Source organism: Pan troglodytes, chromosome 2 (genome assembly GCF_028858775.2).
Source record: "Pan troglodytes isolate AG18354 chromosome 2, NHGRI_mPanTro3-v2.0_pri, whole genome shotgun sequence".
Lineage (NCBI taxonomy): Eukaryota > Metazoa > Chordata > Mammalia > Primates > Hominidae > Pan > Pan troglodytes.
The window spans coordinates 41509493-41534944 of record NC_086015.1 but is presented as its reverse complement, the minus strand read 5'-3'; the positions used below and the strand labels follow the sequence as shown (position 1 = coordinate 41534944).

At 45.6% G+C, this 25452-nt stretch overlaps 1 protein-coding gene across 6 annotated transcripts in view; it reads right to left on the bottom strand.

Moving 5' to 3' along the window:
* ITGA9 (integrin subunit alpha 9) overlaps positions 1 to 25452 on the bottom strand; it is a 374600-nt gene that overhangs the window by 294058 nt on the left and 55090 nt on the right. For all 6 annotated transcript variants that reach the window (XM_526172.9, XM_054681668.2, XM_054681665.2 and 3 more), the window contains 6 exons: positions 24095 to 24163; positions 18916 to 19053; positions 15189 to 15294; positions 13452 to 13546; positions 9182 to 9272; positions 6722 to 6767 (listed from right to left, as the gene is read on the bottom strand). In XM_526172.9, coding sequence (XP_526172.3) covers positions 6722 to 6767; positions 9182 to 9272; positions 13452 to 13546; positions 15189 to 15294; positions 18916 to 19053; positions 24095 to 24163 — 545 coding nt within the window. The remainder of the gene's footprint in view (positions 1 to 6721; positions 6768 to 9181; positions 9273 to 13451; positions 13547 to 15188; positions 15295 to 18915; positions 19054 to 24094; positions 24164 to 25452) is intronic.

Genomic DNA, 25452 nt, shown 5'->3' with positions numbered 1-25452 from the left:
TGGGTAATTTCCTAAAAGAACTTGATAAGTGGAGTCCCAGCTGGTAATAGCAAAGTGCTTCAGGGCAGAAGAAATCAACCTGCCCAGTCTTATGACCAAATGAAACTCAATAAATAGCCATACTCTCCTCCCTGCCATGGACCATCTCCCAGTGCTTGATGAATGGACAGCACCTGTGGGCTCCCCAAGGACATCCCACAAAAACAAAGAGTAAATCACACCATTCTGCTCCCACTGCAGACATCTGCTCAGGCAGCATTCACCTAAGCTACCGCTCAACCTTCTCCCCTCCAGGCCTCACAAAGAGACCCTTTTACCTCTAAGGAGCCCTGGCCTTCACACCACTGGGGTGACATAACAAGATTAAGGGGCATTAGTAGCTTGAGAACAATGATGCCCCTGTGTACAATGATCCCTCAAAGAGAGCCCAGGGTGATGGGGTGGATGGGAATGATGACCCACACCAACTCCAAGGGAAGAAAGCGTTAAGGAAAATCTGGGTGAACAAAGGAAGTGAAGAGACACGAGGCACAGATGGGGTGAGGGGACTCCACTGCTGCCACCATGCTGGGAGATGGGGTCAACAGAGAGTAGTGGTAACAGATGCAGTGGAACTGCGGGACTTCCAGAGCAAATCTGGCCACAGGACAAACGGAAGTCAGACAATAGCAGTGCCTGAAAGAAGGCCAACACCTTAGTCTTTCCATTTTCTTCTGGGTTCATCCTTACAGGATACCAGAAATAAATCGGAAAGTGGATATCTTACCCCTGGCCAGTGTGATTGTGCAGAAGCCAATGGACACCCTATAAAACCCCGTCGACCTTTCAACAGCCAGCTCAAATGTTCCCACCCTGAGGAAGCCTTCTCTAGTACCCCTGACAGGCATCCTCCCTCTCTGTGCTTCCAGCTCTGTACACACACCTCTGGCCCCCACTTACTAAGGTGAACAGTCATTGTCTATTTCCAAACCTGCCCCACCATCCTGCAGCACCCTGCAAGGGCTGGGATCCGGTGAATTCATCCTCTCGTTCCCATAATAAATGTGCAAACACCCTTGTTAAATAAGTACAAATTTTACTCCAGCCTAGGAGACTGAAAACCACGAGTGTCCAAAGCCTCACAGATGGACAGAAGTACCATGAAGAGCTGGTCTCCACCTTGCCTGGTCCCTGACGCGCCTGGTCATGGTACAGAAGAAAAGCCTAGCCCGCCCCATCATCCCCAGGGGCCACCTCGTCAGGGAGGAGGCCGAATCCTCCTCTCACAAAAGAGCTCTGCAGAAGACAGTGCGGCAGGCAGGAAACAGACGTGGGCAGCCCAGACACAGTGACCTCAGTGGAAGTTGGAAAAACAGTATCCTTTGAAATGGACCACAGGGACCTTCACAGGTACATCTCCTTCCCACAGCTGTCGGATCAGTTCCCTTCAACCTTTTTGTTTCAACTCCAAGTATTGTTTTTGGATGAAGAAAAGCCCAGAAATCTTTCAGAGGCCTCTCTGATCGCTTCCTGTGACCTTCAATGGGAGAGCACCGTGTGCCTATCACCCTGACACAGGACCTGCCCCGGAGCTAATCTGAGGGAAGCAAACTTCCTGAGGGCAGAGGAGGCCAGCCACACTCCTGGGGGCAGGGGAGACTGTGTCTCACAGTCCTGCCTACAAATGTGCCAGCCTCTGAGATAAAAGCAAAGGAGCACCCAAGGACAGCACCACAAGCGCTTTCAGTGCTTTTTTTTTCTTAAGAAGCTGGTAGCGGCCGGGTGCGGTGGCTCACGCCTGTAATCCCAGCACTTTGGGAGGCTGAGGCGGGTGGATCACAAGGTCAGGAGATCGAGACCATACTGGCTAACACGGTGAAACCCTGTCTCTACTAAAAATACAAAAAATTAGCTGGGTGTGGTGGCGGGCACCTGTAGTCCCAGCTACTTGGGAGGCTGAGGCAGAAGAATGACGTGAACCCGGGAGGCAGAGCTTGCAGTGAGCCAAGATTGCACCACTGCACTCCAGCCTTGGTGACAGCGGGAGACTCCGTCTCAAAAAAAAAAAAAAAAAAAAAAAAAAAAAAAAAAAACCTGGTAGCTGGAACACTTCTCCCTGAGGGCTGACAGTTCAAATCCTGACACTTCACTTCAAGGTAAATAATACAACCAGTTGGGATGCCCTTTGACATGTTGCTCAAGGTGCCTTGGCCTTCTGCAAGGCAAGGACAGATAAAGAGCCTTCACCCCTGGTGCCACTGGTGCCATTGTTAGGTTACTAAGCCAGCCCTGGGGCCACCTACCTCCAGGGAGCTAATTTGAGGTCATATAGTTGAAAGCCTCAGCCAGGTTTTCTCTTAGCTGCAGCCCATAGCATTCCTAAGCCACATACCTCTGGCCTCCTGCCCTTAGGAGGGTTAGGAACGATGGGCAATACATATCTATGTGTGCTTGCACATGCGTGGTCTCCTAGCCCTCCCTGCTTTTCTAGTCCCACCCAAAACCTAAAGTAACTCAAAATCTAACATCAGTTAGGCCAGGCTGAGCCAAGCCCCTACTTAACATAGCCAGCTGATGCCTCCAGGCCTTCACTGCTGCTCAGCTGAATCCTGGGACTTTATCAACGGCTGCCCCTGCAGACATCCAGCCTGCTGGCCCCTCAGACATGCTCAGCAACCCCTTTGCCTGCCCCACCTTGCTTCCTCTCTTAGGGGCTCCAGCCTGTCTTTGAAGCCTTCCCTGCTCTCCCTGATTCCCTTGTCCTCCTGGAATAGACCAGGGTGGTCACCCTCTGCTTCATCCTCATCCACATCCCAAACTGAACCTCGCCCTGACCTTATTCCTATCTTGGGGCCTGGCTCAGAAGATGAGGGCCCCTCGCCCCCAGCCCGTGTACCGGAACTGAACCTTGCTCTGACCTTATTCCTATCTTGGGGCCTGGCTCAGAAGATGAGGGCCCCTCGCCCCCAGCCCATGTACCAGATTCCATCACTCTCACCAACCTCATCCCCCCATCCCTCATCCCTGGAGCAGCCTCCCATCCTCCCTCTTGTCTCTTCAACCTCTCCAGGACCCTTGGGTGTAGGCACAGGGTCAGGGCATCAGGGTTCACATAGATGAGGGTGAAGCTGAGGGTGACCACCTCTGATCTCTTCCAAGAGGGTAAGGGACTTGGGAGACCAGAAAATGGCTCAAAGACGTTCTTGGCCTAATCACTCATCTAGAGCTTCCCGTCCTTAAAACACCTCCCTGAACTACCTGCTGGTCCAATTTGCTCCTTCGCAGCCAAGCTTCTGGAGAAGCAGTCAAGAGTCACTGTCCTTCTTGTTTCTTCTCTCACCCACCCACTGCCATCTGGCTTTTGCCCCATCACTTCTCTAGAGCCACCACAGCCAAGGGCACCCCTGACCTCCCCCTGCCACCTCCAAAAAGTCTCAGGCCTCACTCTGCTTGGCCCTTCCTGCTGACTTTGACACCACTGCCTGACCAAGTAACCCTGCCTTATAATCCTCACAGCACCTACCACCATCTGGAATCACCTTCCCTTTTATATTAATAAGATCTGCATGTCCTTGGTCTCCTCACCCATAAAATGGGGATAACAGCCCCACTTATGTCATGGATTGTTAAGAAGACTAAGAGTTGTCATGTGTTCTGTCAACAAGAGGATGGATGAACAAACTCAAGGATATTCAGTCAATGGAGTGCTACTCAGTAAGGGGAAAAACAAGCAACACACCAACATGAACGAATCTCAAATGCATCACACTGATTAAAAGAGGCCAGAAACAAAAGAGTCCATACTGTATATTCCCACCAATGTGAAATTCTAGAATGGGCAAGATGGATCTATGGTGATAGAAGTCAGAACAGTGGTTGTCTATCAGGAGAGGGGTATGACTAGACAGAGGCACAAGGAAACTCTCTGGGGTGACAGAAGTATTCTTTATTGTGGTGGGGTGGTAGTCACACAGCATATGCAGTGGTCAAAACTCATGGAGTCATACTCTCAAATTGGTGCATTTTATTGCATGCAAATTCTACCTTAATACAGAAAGAAAACAATAACAAAGAATGAACACAAATGAAGTGCTCACACTGTGCCAGGCATGCGGTAGGAGCTTACCAAACATTGGTTGCATTATTATTCACTTGCATATGGCTCTCTGGCTATAATCTAAGGTCACAGGCTAGGTCAGGTTTCCCATCAAATCCCCAGGATCTGATGCATGGCTGCATCTCAACAGGTCAATGCACCTTAGCTGAATGAATAAGATAATGGATTATTGTGACCACAACATCCTTGCATGCTACTCTACAGCTGTCATGGCCCGACCACTCTTCTTGGGCCTTCCATGCCTCTTATTCAGGGCAGGGCTCCCCAGGCTCCTCTCCTAGGTCTCTTCTCTTGATACGTGCTCTCCCTGGAGTTCTTCTTGAAGAACTTTACATTTGTCCCTGTTGAGCTCCAACTCACCAGATTCAACCCTCCATCCTAGGCTGGAGTCTGGGGTCTCCCACCCATTATGTAACTGCCTCGCTTTACTTTACATCCATATGTGAGCAAACTCCTGGAGAAGGCCGTCCCTCACCATGAAGAAGAGAAAAAGAAAATACCCTTTGGATTAAGCTCACAGCAGGAAGATTAAAAAATACAAGAATGATGAGAAAGCAGAGTCTATATGATGGACCTTCAGCCAGATGGCCCCGGTTTTAAGAGGGCCTGTTGGGTCAGGCGCAATGGCTCACGCCTGTAATCCCAGCACTTTGGGAGGCTGAGGTGGGCAGATCACAAGGTCAGGAGTTCGAGACCAGCCTGATCAACATGGTGAAACCTGTCTCTACTAAAAATATTTAAAAATTAGCCAGGTGTGGTGGTGTGCACCTGTGATCCCAGCTGCTCAGGAGGCTGAGGCAGGAGAATCACTTGAACCCAGGAGGCGGAGGTTGTGGTGAGCTGAGATCACACCACTGCACTCCAGCCCGGGTGACAGAGCAAGACTCCATCTCAAAAAAAGAAAAGAAGGGGAAAAAAAAGCCTGTTTTCAACTGTAAAAGTTGAGGAGTGTGTTTTATTTGAGAAGAATCCTGACAAACCAAAGTAAGATGCTCAGGATAATGAAGAGAGCAAAGATGACATCATGAAAGCACCAACTAGAGCAACCAGCTTCACAAATCTAACCTCAATCACTTGGAGCCACAAAAGCTGTTTTATCCAGAGGAAGCGCTGATAAAGAAAGTGAAAATCCAGTCACATGGGAAATAATTACAGGAACCAGGGAGGCCTTATCTTAGCGAAGTCACCACTTGGGGGACACAATTGCCCCCTTCAGATACTAAAGGGTTGCTATATAAAAGACACAAGACTGAGAAGCAGAATTTTAGGGAGGCAAATTTAACCCAATTTACATCAAACTTGCTAAGATTTATTAAGCAGTTAAACCAGGCACTGTTCTGAACATTTTACATGTACTGCAGATAGTCCCCGACTTATAATGGTTTAACTTATGATTTTTCAACTTCACAACGGTGCAAAAGCCATAGGAATGCAGCACACTCCTTGACTTACCATGAGGCTACATCTGGATAAACCCATCCTAAGTTGAAAATACCATGTTTTGACTTAGAATGGATTTATCTGGAAATAACCCCATCCTAAGTCAAGGAGCATCTGTATTGCTGTCCTGGCCAACAGAGGAGAATCCTGAAACAGAAAGGTCAGGGGACTTGCCCAGGAAACTCACCTAGTAAGGGCAGAGTCAGGGCTGGAACCCGGCCACCTGGCCCCTGAGTTCACATTCAACCTCAAGGCTCTTCTGCCTCTTTAATAATTCAAGATTTAATGTTACCCGGGGCGAGCTGGTTCCCTTAGAAGTAACTGGGCTCCCACTCATGGGGCATCTCACTCAAACAGGAGGCTGTGTAGCCCTGCAGTGGAGACCAGCAGAAGGTACCGCTGAATAAGAAGGATCTGGGGTGTGGAACTACATGGCCTCTGGGATCCCTTCCAGCTCTGAGATCCTATTAGTCTATTTTAGAAAGTTCTGCCATCAGGTTATTAACAAAACCTAAGAATTGGCTCCCACTCCAAAGTGTAATTCTGCCTCCTCTGACTCATACAGCTAGAAATACTTGGAGAGGGTTCACGGGTGGTGGCGGCGGCCCACTGGCCTTTGCAGGAGAGATGCAGACTGCACGGGCCTCAGCAAGCTCTGGGCCTCAGCTCATGTCCCTCACCTCTGCAGCCAACAGGGAATGACGTGCTGTCTAACGGGCAGGAGGCTCCCGGTCCCCAGGGTGTTGTGGACTGACTGGAGGTACAAATGCAGGGTGTACAGATGAAGAGACAGAATGAACAGTGCTTCCCAGCACCCGCAGGAAATTATAAAATATTTTTATGGCACATTATGGAAGGTTCTTGGCCAAAAGCAAATAGCTTAAGAGTTAGGCTTAAGAGTTAGGCTACCCCAACCCCTACCTTAGGCTTAAGAGTTAGGCTACCCCAACCCCTACCTAGAAGCTCCCAGGATGTTATCATCTCATACCTGCAAGCCATTCAAGGCCACAGCTAGAAACTCTGGGATAGAGAATAATTAGAATGACAAAATAAGGTAGCATTTCCACTTACTAAGCACCTCCAGCCTACAAGGAACAGGACAGAGGAAAGAGCCCATGAATGGTGAATGGCTCCATCCCTCACCCTGAACAGCACAATTCAAGGAGCAAGAGTGGGGCCTCTCACCTGAGAAGAACCACGCTGTCGGACATGAAGGCTCCAACAGTGACATCTGAAAATGAGAAGTTTACAGCGTTCAGAAACTTGCTGAAGCCCATACACAACCGCGCCCTGGGAATGCGCTCACAAGGATGGAGACCCAGCCTTGAGGCCGGAGAGCCCTCTGACGGCCACTGTCTGGGCTATACAATGATCTTGTAAGAATGGAAGCCACACTCTCTGACGTGGCAGCCAATCCCTACGCAGGCTACTGGGGCCTTGAAATGTGGCTAGTCTCAGTCGAGAGGTGCTGTGAGTGTAAACTACACACCACATTTCAAAGACCTAGTACAGAAAACCATTAACTACCTCACTAATAACTTTCATATTGATTATATGTTGAAATGATAATATGTTGGCTATATTGGGCTAAAAAAATTAATAAAATTAACTTCACCTTTTTTATCATTTTATGTAATTACAGGAATATTTTAGATTACACATATGGCTTATACTTCTTTTGACATCAGTGAATTAGAGAAAGACATACCTAGAATTCAGTGACTCTTGGAAAATGCTCTAGGTTCTGAAGAACATGGAATTGTCACCCTCCACCCCTCACTCTATGTGACCTGAGTATCTCATGGTATCCCTGTCTGTAAAATGAAGATAATTATCCCCAGGGCCTTCTTCAAAAGCTGATAATATTTCATTACATTTAAATCAGAAAATATTTATTAGTCATTATATAATATTCATTAAGTACCCACTAGATTTATAGTAAATATTTATTAAATATATGAAATCAGATATTTAAGTCAGTAAATTCATGAAAATACTTGGTAAGCTATAAACCAAGACCCTGGTTTAACTGGTAATGTTTATTCCTAAATAACTTTAATTTAGGAAGTACTTACTCTTCCAGTGGTTCTATGCCTTTCTCCCTACCACCCCAACCCGGCCATATAAATCCCTGGCCCTGGGGTTCCCACTACTACTTCACAGAACCAAGTATCTGAGTCCAAGAGGGTCTGAATCTGTACATCACTAAATGCACTGAGCATCTATATGATGCCCTCATTAAGGAAAAACAAATGGCAAATCCATGAATTATAGTGTTCCTAAAATTTCTCCACTTGGGTGTTGTATCAATTTTGTTCTTCAATAGTCTTTAAATTTGCTATATGTTTAAAAATAAAAGAACCTGAGGAATTTGTCAATTTCCCTTATGAAAAACACAAGATCAGAAATTCAGATCCATTGTGAACTGTGAACACCTTGCTCACCTCACATTTACAGAAAAGTAGCTGAACCACTGGGAAGCATGGATCCCCGTGCACTGCAGGCTCTGGGCAGCCCCTCACAATGAGTCTCAGCATCCTTGTTTATAAAGTGGGGAAAACACCCTATCCTACTTACCTGCTGGGGTCACTGTGAGATGCACATTGCATGTGGAAGCATTTTGTACATATTAAATGCTAAACCCATATAAGGTATTATTTGGGGATGGCCACAAATTTTCCAGAACAAGAACTGCTTTCTCAAACTTAAAAAGGCCCACAAGGGTCTTTCTTGGGACAAAAGCTTCAACACTGACTTCTTTCTATTCCCTTACTTCCTCCTGGCTCTGTTGTCTTGAGGAATTTCCAAAACTCCTATCTGTACAAAAATACACAATGTGGTGTCCTCATACAAGACTGCGTTAGTTTTCTTAAATTTTAGTGGAAAGAAATATTTCTCAAAAGCAAGATGACTACAAAATTTAGAGAAATGTTTCCTGAATTCCATGACCATTCTGGATTTTTTCAAATTCTTACTGTTGTTTCCGTACCTTACCCCACTCCATCTTGAAACACCTGAAGAACCACTACTCCACCACCCAGGCAATTTGACCTAGGCCAGATATCACTTGGGGTTGGGTTTGAAATCATGTATCTTTATCCAGTTAGCCACAACCACCACAGGCAATAATTAACTCTAAAGCCAAGCCAGCCAGCGTTGAATGGTGAAGGTCTGCTTTGTCCACACGCAAGAGGACTTGGTTTTCTTTTAACTCCAAATCTTTCTCCATCATTTTCTTTCAAGAGTAGGGGCAGGGGGCGGTGGGGGTGCTGCTCTTTTTGCCTCTCAAGAGTAAGAAGCCTTTGAATGTGGTTAAATACAAAGGAAAACATGAGGTTTCACTATTCAACCATTTTAGATGTGGCCAGTGCTTTTTTTCTTCATTAGAATTACCGCCCCAGAAACCACTACACAAATCCACCCTCCTGGTGCTAAGCCGTTCAGAGTAGATCATTTTAAAACCCCAAAATAAATATCAACATTATTTTCACCTTAAAATTGAACACCAGGCAAAACACCCTATTCTATTGTGTGAATTGTCCTAATCCTAAATGGATGTGATGATTGCTAACCAGACTGAAAATTATTCTACTTCATGCATTTATCTTCATTTATCTCATGTGCCTTTAAAGAAAAACAGCTTACCAGGATAGCCATTTCCATCCATATCAATGCCTCCCGATATGGACTGACCAAACATCCGGAGCACTGGATTTATCTTCTGCCCAGACAGTTTCTGAAACAGATAATAGGGAAATGGAGTCACAGGAAAAGACCACAGTCACAAATAAGAACTGTGACTGCTTTATTCCAGCTTCCCTAGGACACTTGGTCTTAAAGTTGTTGAAAGAAAAAAAAAAAGTAATCCTAATGTGATCAGCAAGTCTTTAGCAGGCAGTTGAAGACCACACACTCCTTTATTATTACTTGTCTTGGCCAAACGTCATCATTTAAAATTTTTTCTAAGTTCTGTGTTAACAAAAAAAATCCACCTAGACTACCATGATAATGTTTTGACATGTTGAAATTCAAAATGGATAAAGTTTAACTTCCATTCCTAATGCAGGTTCTGTTTGTTTTTACACAGGTGTAGCTGGCTGAAATTCTAAGAACATATTTAGCTTGTATCTTTCTTCCCAAATATGTACTAAATATTTAACACTCTGCTCCTAAGAGGCACACATTACAGAGTCTTTCCCTAGACAGACAGGTAATTAACACGTCCAGCTGGAAAAGATGGCCAGGTGGAAACTACCTCTCCATCCAGCCAACCAGATGATCTATAGATTCTGGAGCTTCACAGACAGGAGTGAACAGTTTTACCCAGTAAATCTAGAACTCCATGGTCCTGAACACTTCTTAAACTGTAGGAAATCAAAAGAACTCAGCTGAAGAAGATGCCCTGCCCTCCCCTCTAGAAAACAGCCCCCTCAACCAACCAGAGTTCACAACTTCACCATGGGACACACTAGCATCTATGCTTACTTTATATGTTTTTTAAAAACAAAAAACTTTCTCTTTTTTTTTTTTTTTTTTTTTTTTTAAGAGATAGAGTCTTGCTCTGTTGCCCAGGCTAGAATGCAATGGCACAATCATAGCACACTGCAGCCTCAAACTCCTGGGCTTAAGTGATCCTCCCACCTTAGCCTCCCAAGTAGCTGGGACTATAGGCATGCTCCAATATACCCAGCTGTTTTACTTTTTTTGTCAGACGGGGTCTCGCCATGATGCCCAAGGTGGTTTCAAACTCCAAGCCTCAAATGATGTTCCTGCCTCAGCCTCCCAAGGAACTGGGATTACAGCCACCACTCCTGGCTGTGCTCACTTTTTATTCATCATAAAGTTCATCACATATCCACACAGGCAGCACTGATTCAACAATATTTATTGTACAAACAGCCTTTGTCACACTGAAGCTGCCCATCAACATTCGTGTGGCGCAGTTCCTCACAAAGACACTGAACTTCCTGAATCAGAAAAGTCCCATCTTCTGGGGTCTGACCTACTCCTTCTGCCTTTATCTGCATGGTCCCCCACAGGAGGCTTACTTCCTGATGCCCTCACTGTGGAGGACAAGAGAAATGCTTTGTTTTCAAAGTACAACAGAACCAGGTTTACAGCTATCTAGGGGCTCACTTTGACTTTCTTTCCTTATCCTTCTCTTTCCCGAGTCATCCTGCAGAGAAGTCACGAAGGCAAGGAGGGGGGAGTTTTCACAGGATCTACAGATGGAGGCACGAGAGATGCCCCCTGACCCCCAGCAGCTGATAACTGCAAATAACCCTCCTAGAAGTGATCAGAGAAGGCTGCTTGCCATCCTCCGTTAAGCCATCCAACAGGAAATGTCCAAGCACCAAAGTACAAATCAGAACACTGTAGGAAACACTGAAGAAATGTTTCACACTAACAGGCAAAGCCCTACATCCCACATGGCTCTGTCTAAACAAACATGTATGTGTGTCTGCACATTTCTTAAAAGCCACGTTTTGAAGCAGACCCTTTTGGCTCTGAAGTCCAAGAACTCTAGCAGCAGCCTGCCCCTGGATCTACATTTCTAAGGTATGCTGTGGCTGGGACGAGGGGCAGAGTGAAGGGGTGGTCCATCTGGGGTGGTGATGCAGGCTTAAGTTATCCCACAGACATCTGCAGGCCATTATGCTAAAAGCCAAGAAGATAAGTCTGCCCAGTGCTAATAACCCTAAATGAAAACCAGGAGCCCTGGAAACCTCCACTTGACCAGGTTTCTATGCAGTGTCCCCTCCAGCAAGAGAAGGATCACAGGGGCCGCCATATGCCCAGAGGGCTCTCACATTGGGAAAGGCACACAAGGATCTTAAAATAAACACTCTCCGTGGTAAACTCGAGAGAGAGTTAAAGAGCAATGTGGAAGAAGTGTAGGCCCTGATCTCACAATTTACCCAGCAGAAATAATACAAATCTGGGCCAAAGCAAAGTGATTCCATTGCCCAGAGTTGTTTCTGATTCCTTCCTCTAGTTCACCCACACAATGCCTGCTCTGTCCAGGACCTGGGCCTGCAAGAATCTGCCATTAAAGAATTTTTTTTCTTTTAAATCACTGCCCTTATCATATGCATATTAGCAGCTTGGGAACGTACAGTCATAGTTGCTTCTTTCTTTTTTTTTTTCCTTAAGAGCCCAAAACCACTTCTCTTTGTCAAAGCAAAGGAGCCAGCCTGCGTGCTGACAAAGGCAGGCTGGTCCAGATGCTATCCCTGCTTCCCACTAAAGACGCTCCACGCTAACCACAAGAGTTATACTGTGGTTCTCTACAGGGATTCCACCCAGCAACCAAACAAAACACTGGGAGGGCCCCGGAGGAGGGGAAGCCGAGGTCTCTCACAGGTTGCCTCACTGTGTGATTAGCTTCCGAGGTCCAGGAAAACAAGCTTCCCGGAGGATGCGTGGAGAATGACCCTGACCGCTGCCCGAGCATGGGGCTCCTTGGGTGACTTTTAGCTTGTCACCCTGGGAAGAGCATCCCTGCCCCAGCCTAGGGCAGCTCTTGTGACTCAGATGTGGCCCCCAAACTGTGCCCAAAGCTCTCTTCCTCCTGCCTTGCGGGCTGAATCACCGAAGTTTATTAATCTCCTGTTATGTATTTCTAATGAAAAGAGGATGGTCTGGATAGATAAATGCCCCTCAGAGTATGTATGCCTCATGGCAAAATAGTTTCCATATTCGTAAGTTTTCCTACTGAGTTTCCGAGCGTTCCTTTTTGCAATGTGGAGTTGAGGATGGTGGTCACGATACAAGTTTCAGGCAGCAGACTGGCAAAGATTCTGTGGCCATACTGCCACTTATGACCTTGGGCAAGTTAAATAACCTCCTTGGGCCTCATGGATAAATAAATGGTGGATAATAAACAGACCCATCTTACATGGCTGCTGTGAGGATTAAAGGTAAAGAAAGGGCAGAGTAGGCACCCAAAAAACAGTCCCTCCTCTTCGCAGCGCCTCCCAAAGCCCTGTCTCCTGCAGGTGAGGCACTGAGCTCAGCAGGAGGCCAGTAGAGAGGGGATCTGAGGCACGAATGACAACCAACCAACCCTCCACCCTTAACTAGTTTATCTCTATCTGCCAAGGACAATTATTCATGTAGAAGTTGTACTTGCATTTACATGCTGCCTCTTAAAATTAAAATACAAATACATATAGAGTAGGAAGTAGTCAGCATGTAGTAAGTGTTCAATAAATAAATATTTGTTGATTGGAAATTTCTCAATGTGTATCCCCTTCTGTCTCTGACCCACTGGGAGAAAGACCAGAGCCAGTGCCACTCCACACGCAGACATCCACAAATATCCTGACAATGCTTCTGCTGAGAGCATGACTTCCTTTTTTCCCATGGGCTGGGCTTGACACCATCAGCAAGATTGAACACCAAGCTGATACGGCAAAAAACAGAACTCACCACTTCCATGTTCCCAAGTATAGGGCGCAAGCACAGAGTCCTAACTGGCTCCTGGTTTTGAGGCCAGCTGGGACGACAGTCTGTGATCAGTTTCAGGCCCCTCCACCATGGACCATTTTTCTTCTAGATTATATATTAAAACATATTCCTTTGCCTTAGCATAGACGGTTGACAAAGTAGTCACCAAAAAGAGAAAGCTTCCTTTCCTTTCTTAAATAAATGGCTCCAACTCTGAGTAAGAGTTGAAAATTATCTTCTTTAGGCAAAATGCATCCCTGAGTGTTAGCAAACTTGGGATTCTAAGAATGCTTTTTTTAGTATTTAATAAGCAATATTAATTGTATCTTTCACAAAAGGGCAGGAAGGCCAAGGCAAGAAAAATGTTTTTCTTTGTACCTCCAGGGCATGGTGCATAACGAAGGTTCCATACATGTTTGCTGAATGAATGTATGAACAGTTGCCATATCACTCTCACACTAATTACCATTGAGTACTGAGGGACTATCCCACCGGCATCACCATGATAGATATAGACCGCCCCTGCGAAGTCATCCTCCTTGGGTGCACCAATGGCCACATCTGAGGGTAAAAAAACAGCTATGGGTTAAAAAGCCACATTAATAATATAAGTGCAGCTTCCCTAATTCTGGTTGTCATGTCTGAGTCCCTGGATACCAGAAATTATTGGTTGTTGATTGTTCAAGCATTAATTTGGGCACAAGATCCCTCAGCAGGAAAAAAAAAAAAAAAGTAGGCCAGTGTGGTGGCTCACGCCTGTAATCCCAGCACTTTGGCAGGCCAAGGCGGGCAGGTCGCCTGAGGTCAAGAGTTTAAGACCAGCCTCGCCAACATAGTGAAACCCCAGCTCTACTAAAAATACAAAAATTAGCTGGGTGTGGTGGCACACACCTGTTGTCCCAGCTACTCTGGAGGCTGAGGCAAGAGAATCACTTGAACCCGGGAAGCGGAGGTTGCAGTGAGCTGAGATTGTGCCACTGGACTCCAGCCTGGGAAACAGAGTGAGACTCCATCTCAAAAAAAAAAAAAAAAAAAAGTACAGTGAAAACTATAGAAGCTGACTGAGAAGAATTTTGTTCCAAAAAAGTTTCTACCTTATGCTCGTAAGAAAAACCACTGACCCATGCAATAAAAGAAATGCAAATATAAACTACGTGCCATAATTTCCATCAGGGAGAATTCCATAGACAATGGCTATTGTGTAACTGAGAAAGTCTGAGGTCCTGGATAAAGGACCATTCCTTATTATTATTTGATAATAAATCCATTCCTGGATAAAGGAAATATACAGAAGGGCATTCACTTCACACACAAGAAATAACATTACTCTCACAAACTGGCAACTCCTAGAACAAAACCTAGATCTTCCTAACTTTTTTCCCTTGCTTCTAACAAAGTCATGTGTCTGCAGAAATGAGGCCAAGGGGGAGGAAAATGAAGCCCACTGTAGCCAGTGGTAGGAGGTATCAAAGACGTCTGGATGGCTGGCCTGGGCAAGGGTTGCCCCACCTCCACCACCATATGCCCTGGTGACATGGTTGCTCTGCCTCCCGACGTCTGTATGCTATGTATGCAGCGATGTGAAGAGGCTCAAATAAGCCAGAGAGAGAGGTCAAGAGGCTGTGAGGAACACTGCTGTCCAAACAGACCTAGACATTAGGTACATATGCCTCCATGCCTCCCAAGACACACACACACACACACACACACACACACACACGTACACTCTCAAAAGTCAACCTAGCTGCTGCTATAATCAGGCAGAAGATGTCTGGGTTTCTAATTCTCTCCTCACTCATTTCCCCATCAACATGGTAGAGCATGATGGAGCATCAAAGGCTCAGAAACAAGGAGAGTTGATGGCAGGATGAAGCTATTCAAACTTCTCTGCCATAAGAAGTCCCAAATGGACCAGCCCCAAGGTTTGCTTCCACTGCAAACAACAAAGAACACTGAGCTGGTGAGAAGGGATTATGCAGAGGCAAAACTCCAGTGGGCTGGAAGCTCGGCCCTGCGTGTCTACAGGGAGAGCACCTCTAAACGTGTCCTATCTCCCCACAGCACATTGATGGGCCTTCGAAGGGGATCAGTAGACCCAGGAGCATGCCACTAGAGATGGACAGTCAGCGAGCAGGCTGCCCCTCTGAAACAGAGCAGCGTGCTGCACCTGGAGGGGCTCCGTGCACCAGGAGCACTCACTCACCTGGGAACCCATCATTGTCCAGATCGTCCAGGCTGGCAATGCTCTCTCCAAAGTGCGCATTGTAGGCACCATCCCCAGTCAGAGCCAGCTGCTCCTCGAGGGCTCCCTGGGAAACAGGATGGAGGAGAAAATGGAAAACAAAACAAAAACAAACAGAACAAACAATAAAAATCAATAAAAAACCAGAGTTTGAATGCTGCCCTGCTAGAGCACACTCATCGACAGGAAACACCTGGGCAGAATTACAGGAACCCAAACTTCTCTCTCCTGCTGGCAAAATGAGTCCCTTTTACCTGCTTAGCAGGATGGTCTCCCATAGCCTGAGATGCATTTTTGAGGGAAGGAGAATGTCCTGGTAGCCAATGACTACACTCTCTGCCTTGTCCTAATACACTACACACAAGCAAACCTCCCTACCCACCTTTCCCCCATGTGCTCTCCACGTCCTTAAGGCATAGCACTTTTTCCCCAATGTTGTTTTAAAAGGGTATACATTTTTCTATTTTTTCTTTCCTGTGCCTTTTGGTACAAGTTTATAAAGCTGTTTTGCAAAGTGCATATATGAGTTATCTTGATAGAGGGAGTCATGGTTCAGAAAATCCAAGCACCCAGTTGTTCTTGGCCAGAGGGTGGCTGTGATGGCAGACGTCACTGTGCCTATTATTCATGCATGGCTCAGGTATGAATTTCCTGAGAAAATACTAACCAACAGACGGAGGGGGTTAATGGTGTACAAAGGCAGGAAAAGTCATCTAACTTTGGGGGAAAAAGTCATACCTACTCTCACCCCAAATCACTGACACATGAAGACCAGAGTGATACAATGCAATCTGATGTCCTGAGACATGAGAAGATGTATGCATTCCCCAGTGCAGAGGCAGTCTGGGCCCACTATATCCTACAGGCCATCCCATGAGTGTCTGGCTTTTATCATGACCAAGTCTTCTTTTTCACTATAAACACAATTTACACCTTGAAAACAGTCAAGGTGAGATGATTTCTTGGGTGAATGAAACCTCCACCCCAAAACACAAATATGCATTAATTTCTTTCTTTCAGTGTAGTGGGGAAGAGGAGAGGAACACCAGCAACTGATTCCTCCTATGTACCAGGTACTGTACAGCCAGCTCCTCATTCAAATCACACAATGACTCCATAAGGAAGATCTTATGATGCCTCTCACTTTACAGATGAGGAAATTGGGCCACCAATTTCAAGCCATTTGTCCACATCACACAGGCTAGGACATGGCAAAACCAAGATTCAAACTCAGGTCCACCTTGCTCCAAAGTCAGAATTTTTTCCACTACTCCACACTGCCTTCCGATCTTTATTCAAATGGCTGATGTTCAACAGAAATGAGAATACTCTGGTACTTAGAATAACCATACAACATCAAGAAACACTGGTTGGCAGGGGAGGGTGTGGGTGCATCATGCCCAGTGGAGGCCTGGGGGAGTTCTCGTGCTTCAAGAGTCCACCTTCTGATTTAGACACACAGTCTGGCTGTTGGACCTGACTCCTACACAAATGTCTCAGTCTCCTGCAAATACAATGGCAGGCACCACTGAATGCCCACAGCGCTCATTTATTTAATGTCCCCCTCATTTCTCCCTGCACCCTGCCCTGACTTCCTGGAATGTCAGTGGGTATGCAGGTGCCAAGAGTTCCTGCAACAGGTACCAATAAGCACCTTCCCTCCCAGATATTTTATTTTTTTTAGAGACAGAGTCTCACTGTGTAGCCCAGGCTGGAGTGCAGTGGTGCAATCATAGCTCACTACCACCTCAAACTCCGGTGCTCAAGGGATCCTCTCGCCTCAGCCTCCTGAATAGCTAGGATTATAGGCAACCACCACTGCACCTTGCTTGTTGGCTTGTTGACTAACTGATTGACAAGGTCTCACTCTGTCACCCAGGCTGGAGTACAGTGGCATGATCACGGCTCACTGCAGCCTCCACCTCCTGGGCTCAAACAATCCTCCCACCTCAGCCTCAGCTGGGACCACAGGCAAGCACCACCACACCTGGCTAATTTTTTTGTGTGTTTTTAGTAGAGACAGGGTTTCACCATGTTGGCCAGGCTGGTCTTGAACTCCTGGCTTCAAGTGATCCTCCCACCTGGGCCTCCCAAACCTCCCTGGTTTTAGATCTGACTTCCTGAAGAGCCTGAAAACCTCAGACGCAACATAAGGCTCTAACAATCCCTGGCTCTCCTTTCACTGCTTCCTTCCTTTCTGGCATCTGCCCACTTAGTTATAGCTAAACCTCTGCCCTCTCCCAACTGGGATACCTAGCATCTCAGCCACTGCTTAACAGTACACTTCGATTTTTTTTAATATGAAATTATATTCTCACTATTTGGATAAAGATAAAACTAAACATCTATCCAGAGAGCTGTTATTCACATTTTCTATGTATTTGGCATATTTCTGAGGACTGGTTGTACATGCAGTTTTCATCCCATTTTTCCACTGATTATCTCCATAAGCATTTTCTCATGTTAGAGAAAAGGTAGGCGGCACCAGAATGTTTTCATTGAACCATGTTGTTCTTGTTGAATACTTGTACTTGAACACTTGTACTTCCAGATCCTGAAAAGACTGCTTTCTCACTGGTCTCCTGCTTCCACGATGCACTGCTGTCCCCCAACCCAGCCCCCACTCACCCACCCTCCATTAGCTACAGAGGGCCAGAGGCATCTTTCTGTCCATGTCACGTCCCTTTCATGGTCCTGCAGAATAGGGGACACCAAGATTATTGGCCAGGCGTGGTGGCTCACGTCTGTAATCCTAGGGAGGCCATGTAGGGCAGATCACTTGAAATCAGGAGTTTGAGACCAGCCTGGCCAACATGGTGAAACCCCATCTCTACTAAAAACACACAAAAAATTAGCCGGGTGTGGTGGCAAGTGCCTGTAATCCCAGTTACTGGGGAGGCTGAGGCAGGAGAAGAGTTTGAACCCAGGAGGCAGAGGTTGCAGTGAGCCAAGACTGCGTCACTGCACTCCAGCCTGGGTGATGGAGTGATACTTTGCCTCAAAACAAACAAACGAACAAAAAGATTATGGTTCCCATGCAGTCCCCTGCCCCCCCCATGCTGAAATGAGTGGTGATGCCACCTCACACCCCAACCCACTTGCCCAGCTCTGCACTGGGAGCTCTGCTCCAGCCCACCCTGCCTGTCTGCTAACTCCTACTCCTTCTTCAAGATTCCCCAGCCATTGTGTCCTCCTCTGCTTCCCTGGGAAAATGTGCATATGCTCCCAGAGAGGTGGCATAACCTTGAGACAAAGCATGCCAGCTCTAAAGCCAGCTTGCCTAGGTTCAAATCCCAGCCCCACTTCTTAGCTGTGTGGTTTGGGACACATTACCTAACCTCTCTGGGCCTCAGTTTTTCCACCTGAAAAATGGGCACCCTTGATACCATGTGTATATTGCATAGAAATCTCTCGCAGAAAGCAGGAAGAAGAGTCCCTGGTACATAGTAAGCACTCAAAAGACAATTATTAAGATTCTTCCTTGGCCCCTGGGTGTCTGCAGTTGTAACATTGTATGTAACTTTCCATTAATGGGCCATTGAGCTTATTCAAGACAGATATCACATATTTTCATCTCCTCTGGGTAACATTGCCCCCAGTGCCGGCCCAGAGGGGTGCTCGGCCACTGCTGGCTGGACAAATGTCCCTCCCCCACACCCATCCGCACATTGCCCAGTATTGTACTCACATTTCCTCTGTTGATGTAGACAGTGACCTGTCCCTCATCCCTGATCTCAGAAAACATGGGGGCCCCCACCAGCAGGTCAGAGAGGCCGTCCCCATTCAGGTCAACTGCGCACAAGGAGGAGCCGAAGTAAGAGCCCATCTGCAACCAAGTTGAGTTGCAACAAAGCATTCAGTGTCTGCTCTCACACAAGGATGCCCTCGCTTTCCTCCACCCCATTGGCTTTAGAAACATCCCTCAGAGGAATTGAACAATGAGAACACATGGACACAGGAAGGGGAACATCACACACCAGGGCCTGCTGTGGGGTGGGGGGAGGGGGGAGGGATAACATTAGGAGATATACCTAATGTTAAATGACGAGTTAATGGGTGCAGCACATCAATATGGCACATGTATACATATGTAACAAACCTGCACGTTGTGCACATGTACCCTAAAACTTAATGTATACTAAAAAATAAAAACATAAAAAAAAAGAAACATCCCTCAGAGGCTGGATGGCTATGCTGCCCCCTAAACCAGAATGCCTAGCAAAGAGTGAAATGCCCAACTTCCAGCAGCAAGGCAGGGCCCCAGTCAATGTGAGACAAAGCTAACTGGCCCAAAGTCCCCCATTCCTGGAGTCCTATCAAGGGGAAGATAAATAGATTGATGCCCACAGAATGAGGTGCTGTTTTTAAAAATGCAAGCTGAGGACACAAAGTTATGTTACAACCATAATAAAAATGCTCCTTATATCAGACATTTGACAAGGCCAAGCAAGTAGGAATATGAAATCTCACAACACAAGAAAGGCATGAAAATAAATGTTACATGGGGAAATAGGTTATTCTCTCCTGGTCCTATGCATAGCTGAAAGATTGGTTAGGAAGGCATGAGCTGAAGTGACAGAAAAAGGTACAACTTTTAAGACTGTTTAACTGATGAGGGAACAGAGCAAGATAATATTGACTTTTAATTATAGCTTAATTAGGGGTCTCAAACCCAAATACCAACAGGATCCAGGCAGGTGATATAACAGGCATAAGAAAAAAAATTAATGTGGCAAGTGACACTTGTCTTCCTTGTCTACATAACAATAGGGAGTGGTGGAGACTGTGGCAAACTGGAGCCCACAAGCCTGGCTAAAGGAGCAACTTCAACCCAGCTGCAGCTAACTGCCACCAAGAGGAATGCTGACCCAGAGAGGAGCAACCTTTCCATTTTCCAAAAGAAGCCAAAAATTTAAAACTTTATTTAAAGTGCCAGTGTTTTAAATGCTCGCAACTTCTTCATGTGTAAAAACAATAAACAAATACTGTGCAAGCCAAACAAAAGTATTTGTAGGCTGTATTCTTTCCAAAGGCTGTCAGTTTGCAACCTCTACTTTAAAAAAAAATAAAAGAAGAAGGCCGGGCATGGTGACTCATGCCTGTACTCCCAGCACTTTGGGAGGCGGGTGGATCACAAGGCCAGGAGTTCAAGACCAGCCTGCCCAACATGGTGAAACCCCATCTCTACTAAAAATACAAAAATTAGCCAGGCGTGGTGGCAGGCACCTGTAATCCCAGCTACAAGGGAGGCTGAGGCAGGAGAATCGCTTGAACCTGGGAGGTGGAGGTTGCAGTGAGCCAAGATCATGCCACTGCACTCTAGCCTGGGCAACAGAGCAAGACTCTGTCAAGAAAGAAAAGAAAGAAGAAAGAAGAAAGAAAGAAAGAAAGAAAAGGAAAGAAAAGAAAAGAAAAGAAAAGAAAGAAGGAAGGAAGGAAGGAAGGAAGGAAGGAAGGAAAGAAAGAAAGAAAGAAAGAAAGAAAGAAAGAAAAGAAAAGAAAAGAAAAGAAAGAGAAAAAGCATTATTCTTTTAAAATAAATGTTTTCTAATAAAAGGCCCCTGGGTTGATGGACATGAACAAGCCTTTTCTTTTACTGTTGGAGTTTGTTGGCAGCTGACCCAGGGAGTTTGAGGGAGAGAGGTAGAGGACACTCCAATCTATTTCCTGCAGCTAACAGGGTCACAGGAGGGCTTTGTAGTGGCCGCTCAGAAATCCTTCCCCAGTGATATGCCAAGGCCATCTTCCTCCCCTCTGATTACCCATTCTCAAAGGAGAACGGAGCAGGAAAGGGTTGAAATCACAGAGGGTGAGGAGGAAAGAAACCGAGTTGCCAGTCACTATTTCAGTGGCCTTGCCAATCTCCCCATCTGAGCTTTGGTAAAAGAAATCAGTAAGACACAGGCAAAGACCCAAAGAGCCAAGCTGCCGGCTGTGCTCACTGGCTGAGCCCCAGGGGAACTATTTGTTTCATTCCAAAGGACTATTTAACTTGGCATCTTCATCAATGTTAAATTAGAAATCTCTATATGTGAAGTTTCCTATCTCAGTTTTGAAATACAAATGCCTCACATACTCCGTTAATTCAATAAAACTTCAATATGGCAATGACATGCTTTGGGTTGTGTGTCCGATGATCAGAGCTCCCCATCAGCCTGGAAATGTGGAGATGTGTGTCTGTATTAACATCTGAACTGCACACATGTTGGTGATTTCTTAAGTGTACTATTTGGAGAAAGTCAACCAATAAAGACAAGAACCAGGTTTTTTTTTGTTTGTTTTGTTTTGTTTTTTTAATCTTTTTGCTTTGTTTCTTCTTATAGGAAGCCAGGATACAGAACTATCTGACCAAATTCTAGCCAAACAGAAGCAGAAGTGAACCGGTGGTTTGCTGAGTTAGAACCCTCCTGTCTATGTGACTCTGGACATAGGGATAAATCTAAAGGCATCCTTTGAAAGCCTGGGGTCATGTCCTTTTGTAGGAGGTAATGGAGAAGTCAGAAAGACATGAATGTCTCATTTCTTCTGGCAAGAAGCAGAATAAGTTGTATAAAGAAAGGTCATGGCCTATTTCAAAAGCAGAACGATGATGACAGGGTAAATCTAGTTGGAGACACTAGTAGAAGGAAGTGAAGGCAAGAGGACTGTGAGTGAGTGGCAGAAAGAAGGGGTGCCTATGGAATGGTGCAAAGGTTAGGGCCAGAAGAGCCCTAAAGAAAAGAAAAAGTCAAATGGCTACGAAGCCAAGAAGTTGAATACCTAGGCCTTTCTGTCCCTTCTCAGGGAACCTGATGTATCTTGGTATGATAAGGACATCCAAGCAGACATTCAGGCCTGAACCTGTCCTGGAACTCAATGGCAGAAGTCTTCAGGAAGTTTAGACAAGTGGGTTCCCAAAGGTTAATCTCATCCTCCTTGCACCACCCACTCTCAGATCTACCCCCAAAAACCTGATCAACTTGAGCATAGGTTGTCATCCAAACCAAGAGGTTTTCCAGGAGGAGAGAGGGCACAATTACAGATTGTTAATTACTCGAAGGCAATAGGAATTAACCGGGCCTCCCCAGGGCACAGACAGTAAGGAGTAGGGCAGGGAAGGAAAAGCAGTTTGGGGGGGGCACAGCTACAACTGAACATAAAGATACTCAGAAACTCCACAATTCATTTTAAATAATCCTTGGCCAGGTGCGGTGGCTCATGCCTATAATCCCGCACTCTGGGAGGCCAAGGTGGGTGGATCCCTTGAGCCCAGGAGTCTGAGACCAGCCTGGGCAACATGGTGAAACCCCATCTCTACAAAAAATAATACAAAAATTTGCTGGGCATGGTGGCACATGTCTGTGGTCCGAGCTACTTGGGAGGCTGAGGTAGGAGGATGGCTTGAGTCCAGGAGGCAGATGTTACAGTGAACCAAGATCATGCCATAGTGAGACTCTGTCTCAAAAAAAAAAAAAAAAAAAAAAAAAGGAATCCTTTACCTTTAGGCTTTCAAACCCAGGTACATTTGAAGGGAAGAGGGAGATTGTTTCCATGCTAGATACATTCACCCATTTGTTATCTTCTGCAGAAGATCTAAAATGTTAGCCTTAATTCCACTCATACCCTACTTGCTCTTTGAAACTCTCTTTTGTAAATCACAAGTAGCACAGAGTTATTTCTTTTCTAACTTTAAGGGTGCTTGGAAAACCTTTTTGCAGAATGGCTCACAGTCATTTTCCAGTGCTGTTGCTTTGGGGTTTTGGAAATGTTAAAATAACACAAGCCAGCAGAGTTCTCGGGAAGGCAGAGCCATTCTGAGGAAAAATGCAAAACCAAGTTTGGTGATGCATTTTTTATTCAAAAGATAATGACAATTATACACTAAGTGTACCTATTCGGATTGTTAAAATTGCAAAAAGGTCTACTTGAATGGGAGAACAACATGGAAGGATCCTAGGCTGGCGTACAGCAGTTCTAACTCGGCAGGAACAGAATTGAGGAGGCACATGGCCTCCTCCCATGTCCCAGACATCCTATGCTTCTTCCCAGATCCCACTAAGGCCTCCACCAAGACCAGCCTCCAAATTACCCCCACAGCTCCCAACCTAAACTTGTGTCCCTTAGAGTAGCCAAGCTCAGCCAAACAGTCCTGCTGATCTAAGCCACACAAGAAGTGCATGACTGATAAGCTCATGAAAACTGTTGCTTATTAATAGCAGGACTCTCTAATTGGCTTAATTTTAGACAACAGGGCAGTATAATGGAAACTTTCAGAAAGCAGAGAGAGGATTAGGGACTGGGTGGGGAGGACCCAGGCAGAGTAATCTCACCCAGGCTAACTTTAGGGCAGCACCCTGAGCTATTTCTGCTTCAAGGTTCTAAGAGGAATCGGGCAACCTGTGTTTGGATTTTCTTTGTGTGGCAACAGTCACCTTGGCAATGACAGTTGAGGGCTGAGGATTCGGGAAGGGGGTAATGTTGGGCTGGTGAAACAGGCTCAGTGAGAAGCATTTATTGCTACCTGTACTCAGAAAGATCTGCTCTCTCTGGAGGTGGAGATGCGTTCAGAAAGGATGGAGGCAGAGAGACAGGGCATGCAGTCACTTTGATGACAGTCTGAACTATGGACAATCTCTTAAAACTCTGTGCTGTAACTTGGCCCCATATAACTCATCTTGCTACAGAATGTCTCCTAAAGCGAGTATGAATCCCATGAATGTACAGATTACACATACCGCTGAGAATGTAAAGACACCAACAAGCAGACAGCACTGCCATATAAACACAGGGCACAGGTAGGGCCTTCAAACCAATTTTCTAAGAAGTACTGACTCCCACATGATCACATCTCTCAAATAAAAAATAGTCACTTATACCAAGAACCTCACCTTTTTACCTGATGCTTGAAAGATCTTAATTAAGGTGCCTGATCTTCGGTCAGCTCTGAAAATATAAACCTATGGAATGAAAAAAAAAAAATCTAGTTGGGATGAAATCAATGATCAAAGATATTTATCAGCACTCTCCTGGGAGTCCTATTTAAAAGCTTAAGAGCCAGGTGCACAGCAGATGTGCTTATGCTAGCTGATGATCATGAAGAAGTCAGCTGTCATTTTACCAGCCCTGCAAAAAAAAGGGTCCTTCAATCCTGAGGCAGACATCACCTCCACTGCTCCTGAACCACAATACTTATAAAAGCCACACACAATAAGACCCAAGGAGCTTCCAAATTACAAGTAAACAATTCAACTCTGAGAAAAAGCTAGTATTTTGTTTCTTGAAATATTTCCTTTATTCCTGTTTTTAAAATTAGTTGGTGGTATGGATTGGACTTTATTCCCAGTAAGACTTTACCAGGCATTACAACAGAAGATAAAGGGATAGGTGGAGATGAGTACTGTAGACAAAGCAGTTTCCCAAAGTGATTTCACATAATATTAGAGTCATGTGATCTGCCTGGGTAAGTATGAGTTTCGTTTGGGAAATGTGGAGTTAAACATTAAGTAAATTCTTTGACTGTGGAACTTTTTAGAGCCTTTAGCATGTTCATGTGAACTATGCATCGCCACTGCAAAGACGATCGCTGACATTTAACTTCCTAAATGTACTTGACTATGGAAGTTCTTTTTTTTGGATTACATCTCGTGGGAAGAGTGTCTCATGAGAACCAGTGTAAGTAACCTTCCCATGAGATAAGGAACTGCCATCTTAGTGTGAGTGCTTTTGTGCCCTGACACTAGAATATCCAGCAAAATCCTGAAGGCCAGGGGTCCTTGGGAATCAAGTCTGTACTAGCCCCAATCCCTGGGAATGTGGAATTGTCAGCAACTTTGTCACTATGACCAGTTTCCCCATGCCTCTCAGGTGGTCTAATTGAAAGAAGCATTTTTATGTACTTTATAAACTGGGTCCAGGAGTCCCGCTGTCTGGCTCTATCAATTATAAGTACCATTCTTAACTTTTTAACTTTATACCTTGCACCCCCCAGATAGCCAGTGAGAGGGGTTTGCGGAGGGGTCATCTTAAGACTTGACAGGGACTATGAAGTTCATCACAATCATCTGAAGGAAAAACTATAAAACTGGATCGTGTTTTCTGCAATTAGGGAGAAAAGAAAGCTGCTATCATTAGCATAGAGGCACCTGCATCACTGTGAACTAGACGTAGGCATTTTTACCATTTCTACAGAGATGCCCGGTAGCCCGCAGCCCCTCCCCAAGAAGACAACATCAATGTGAACAGCTCT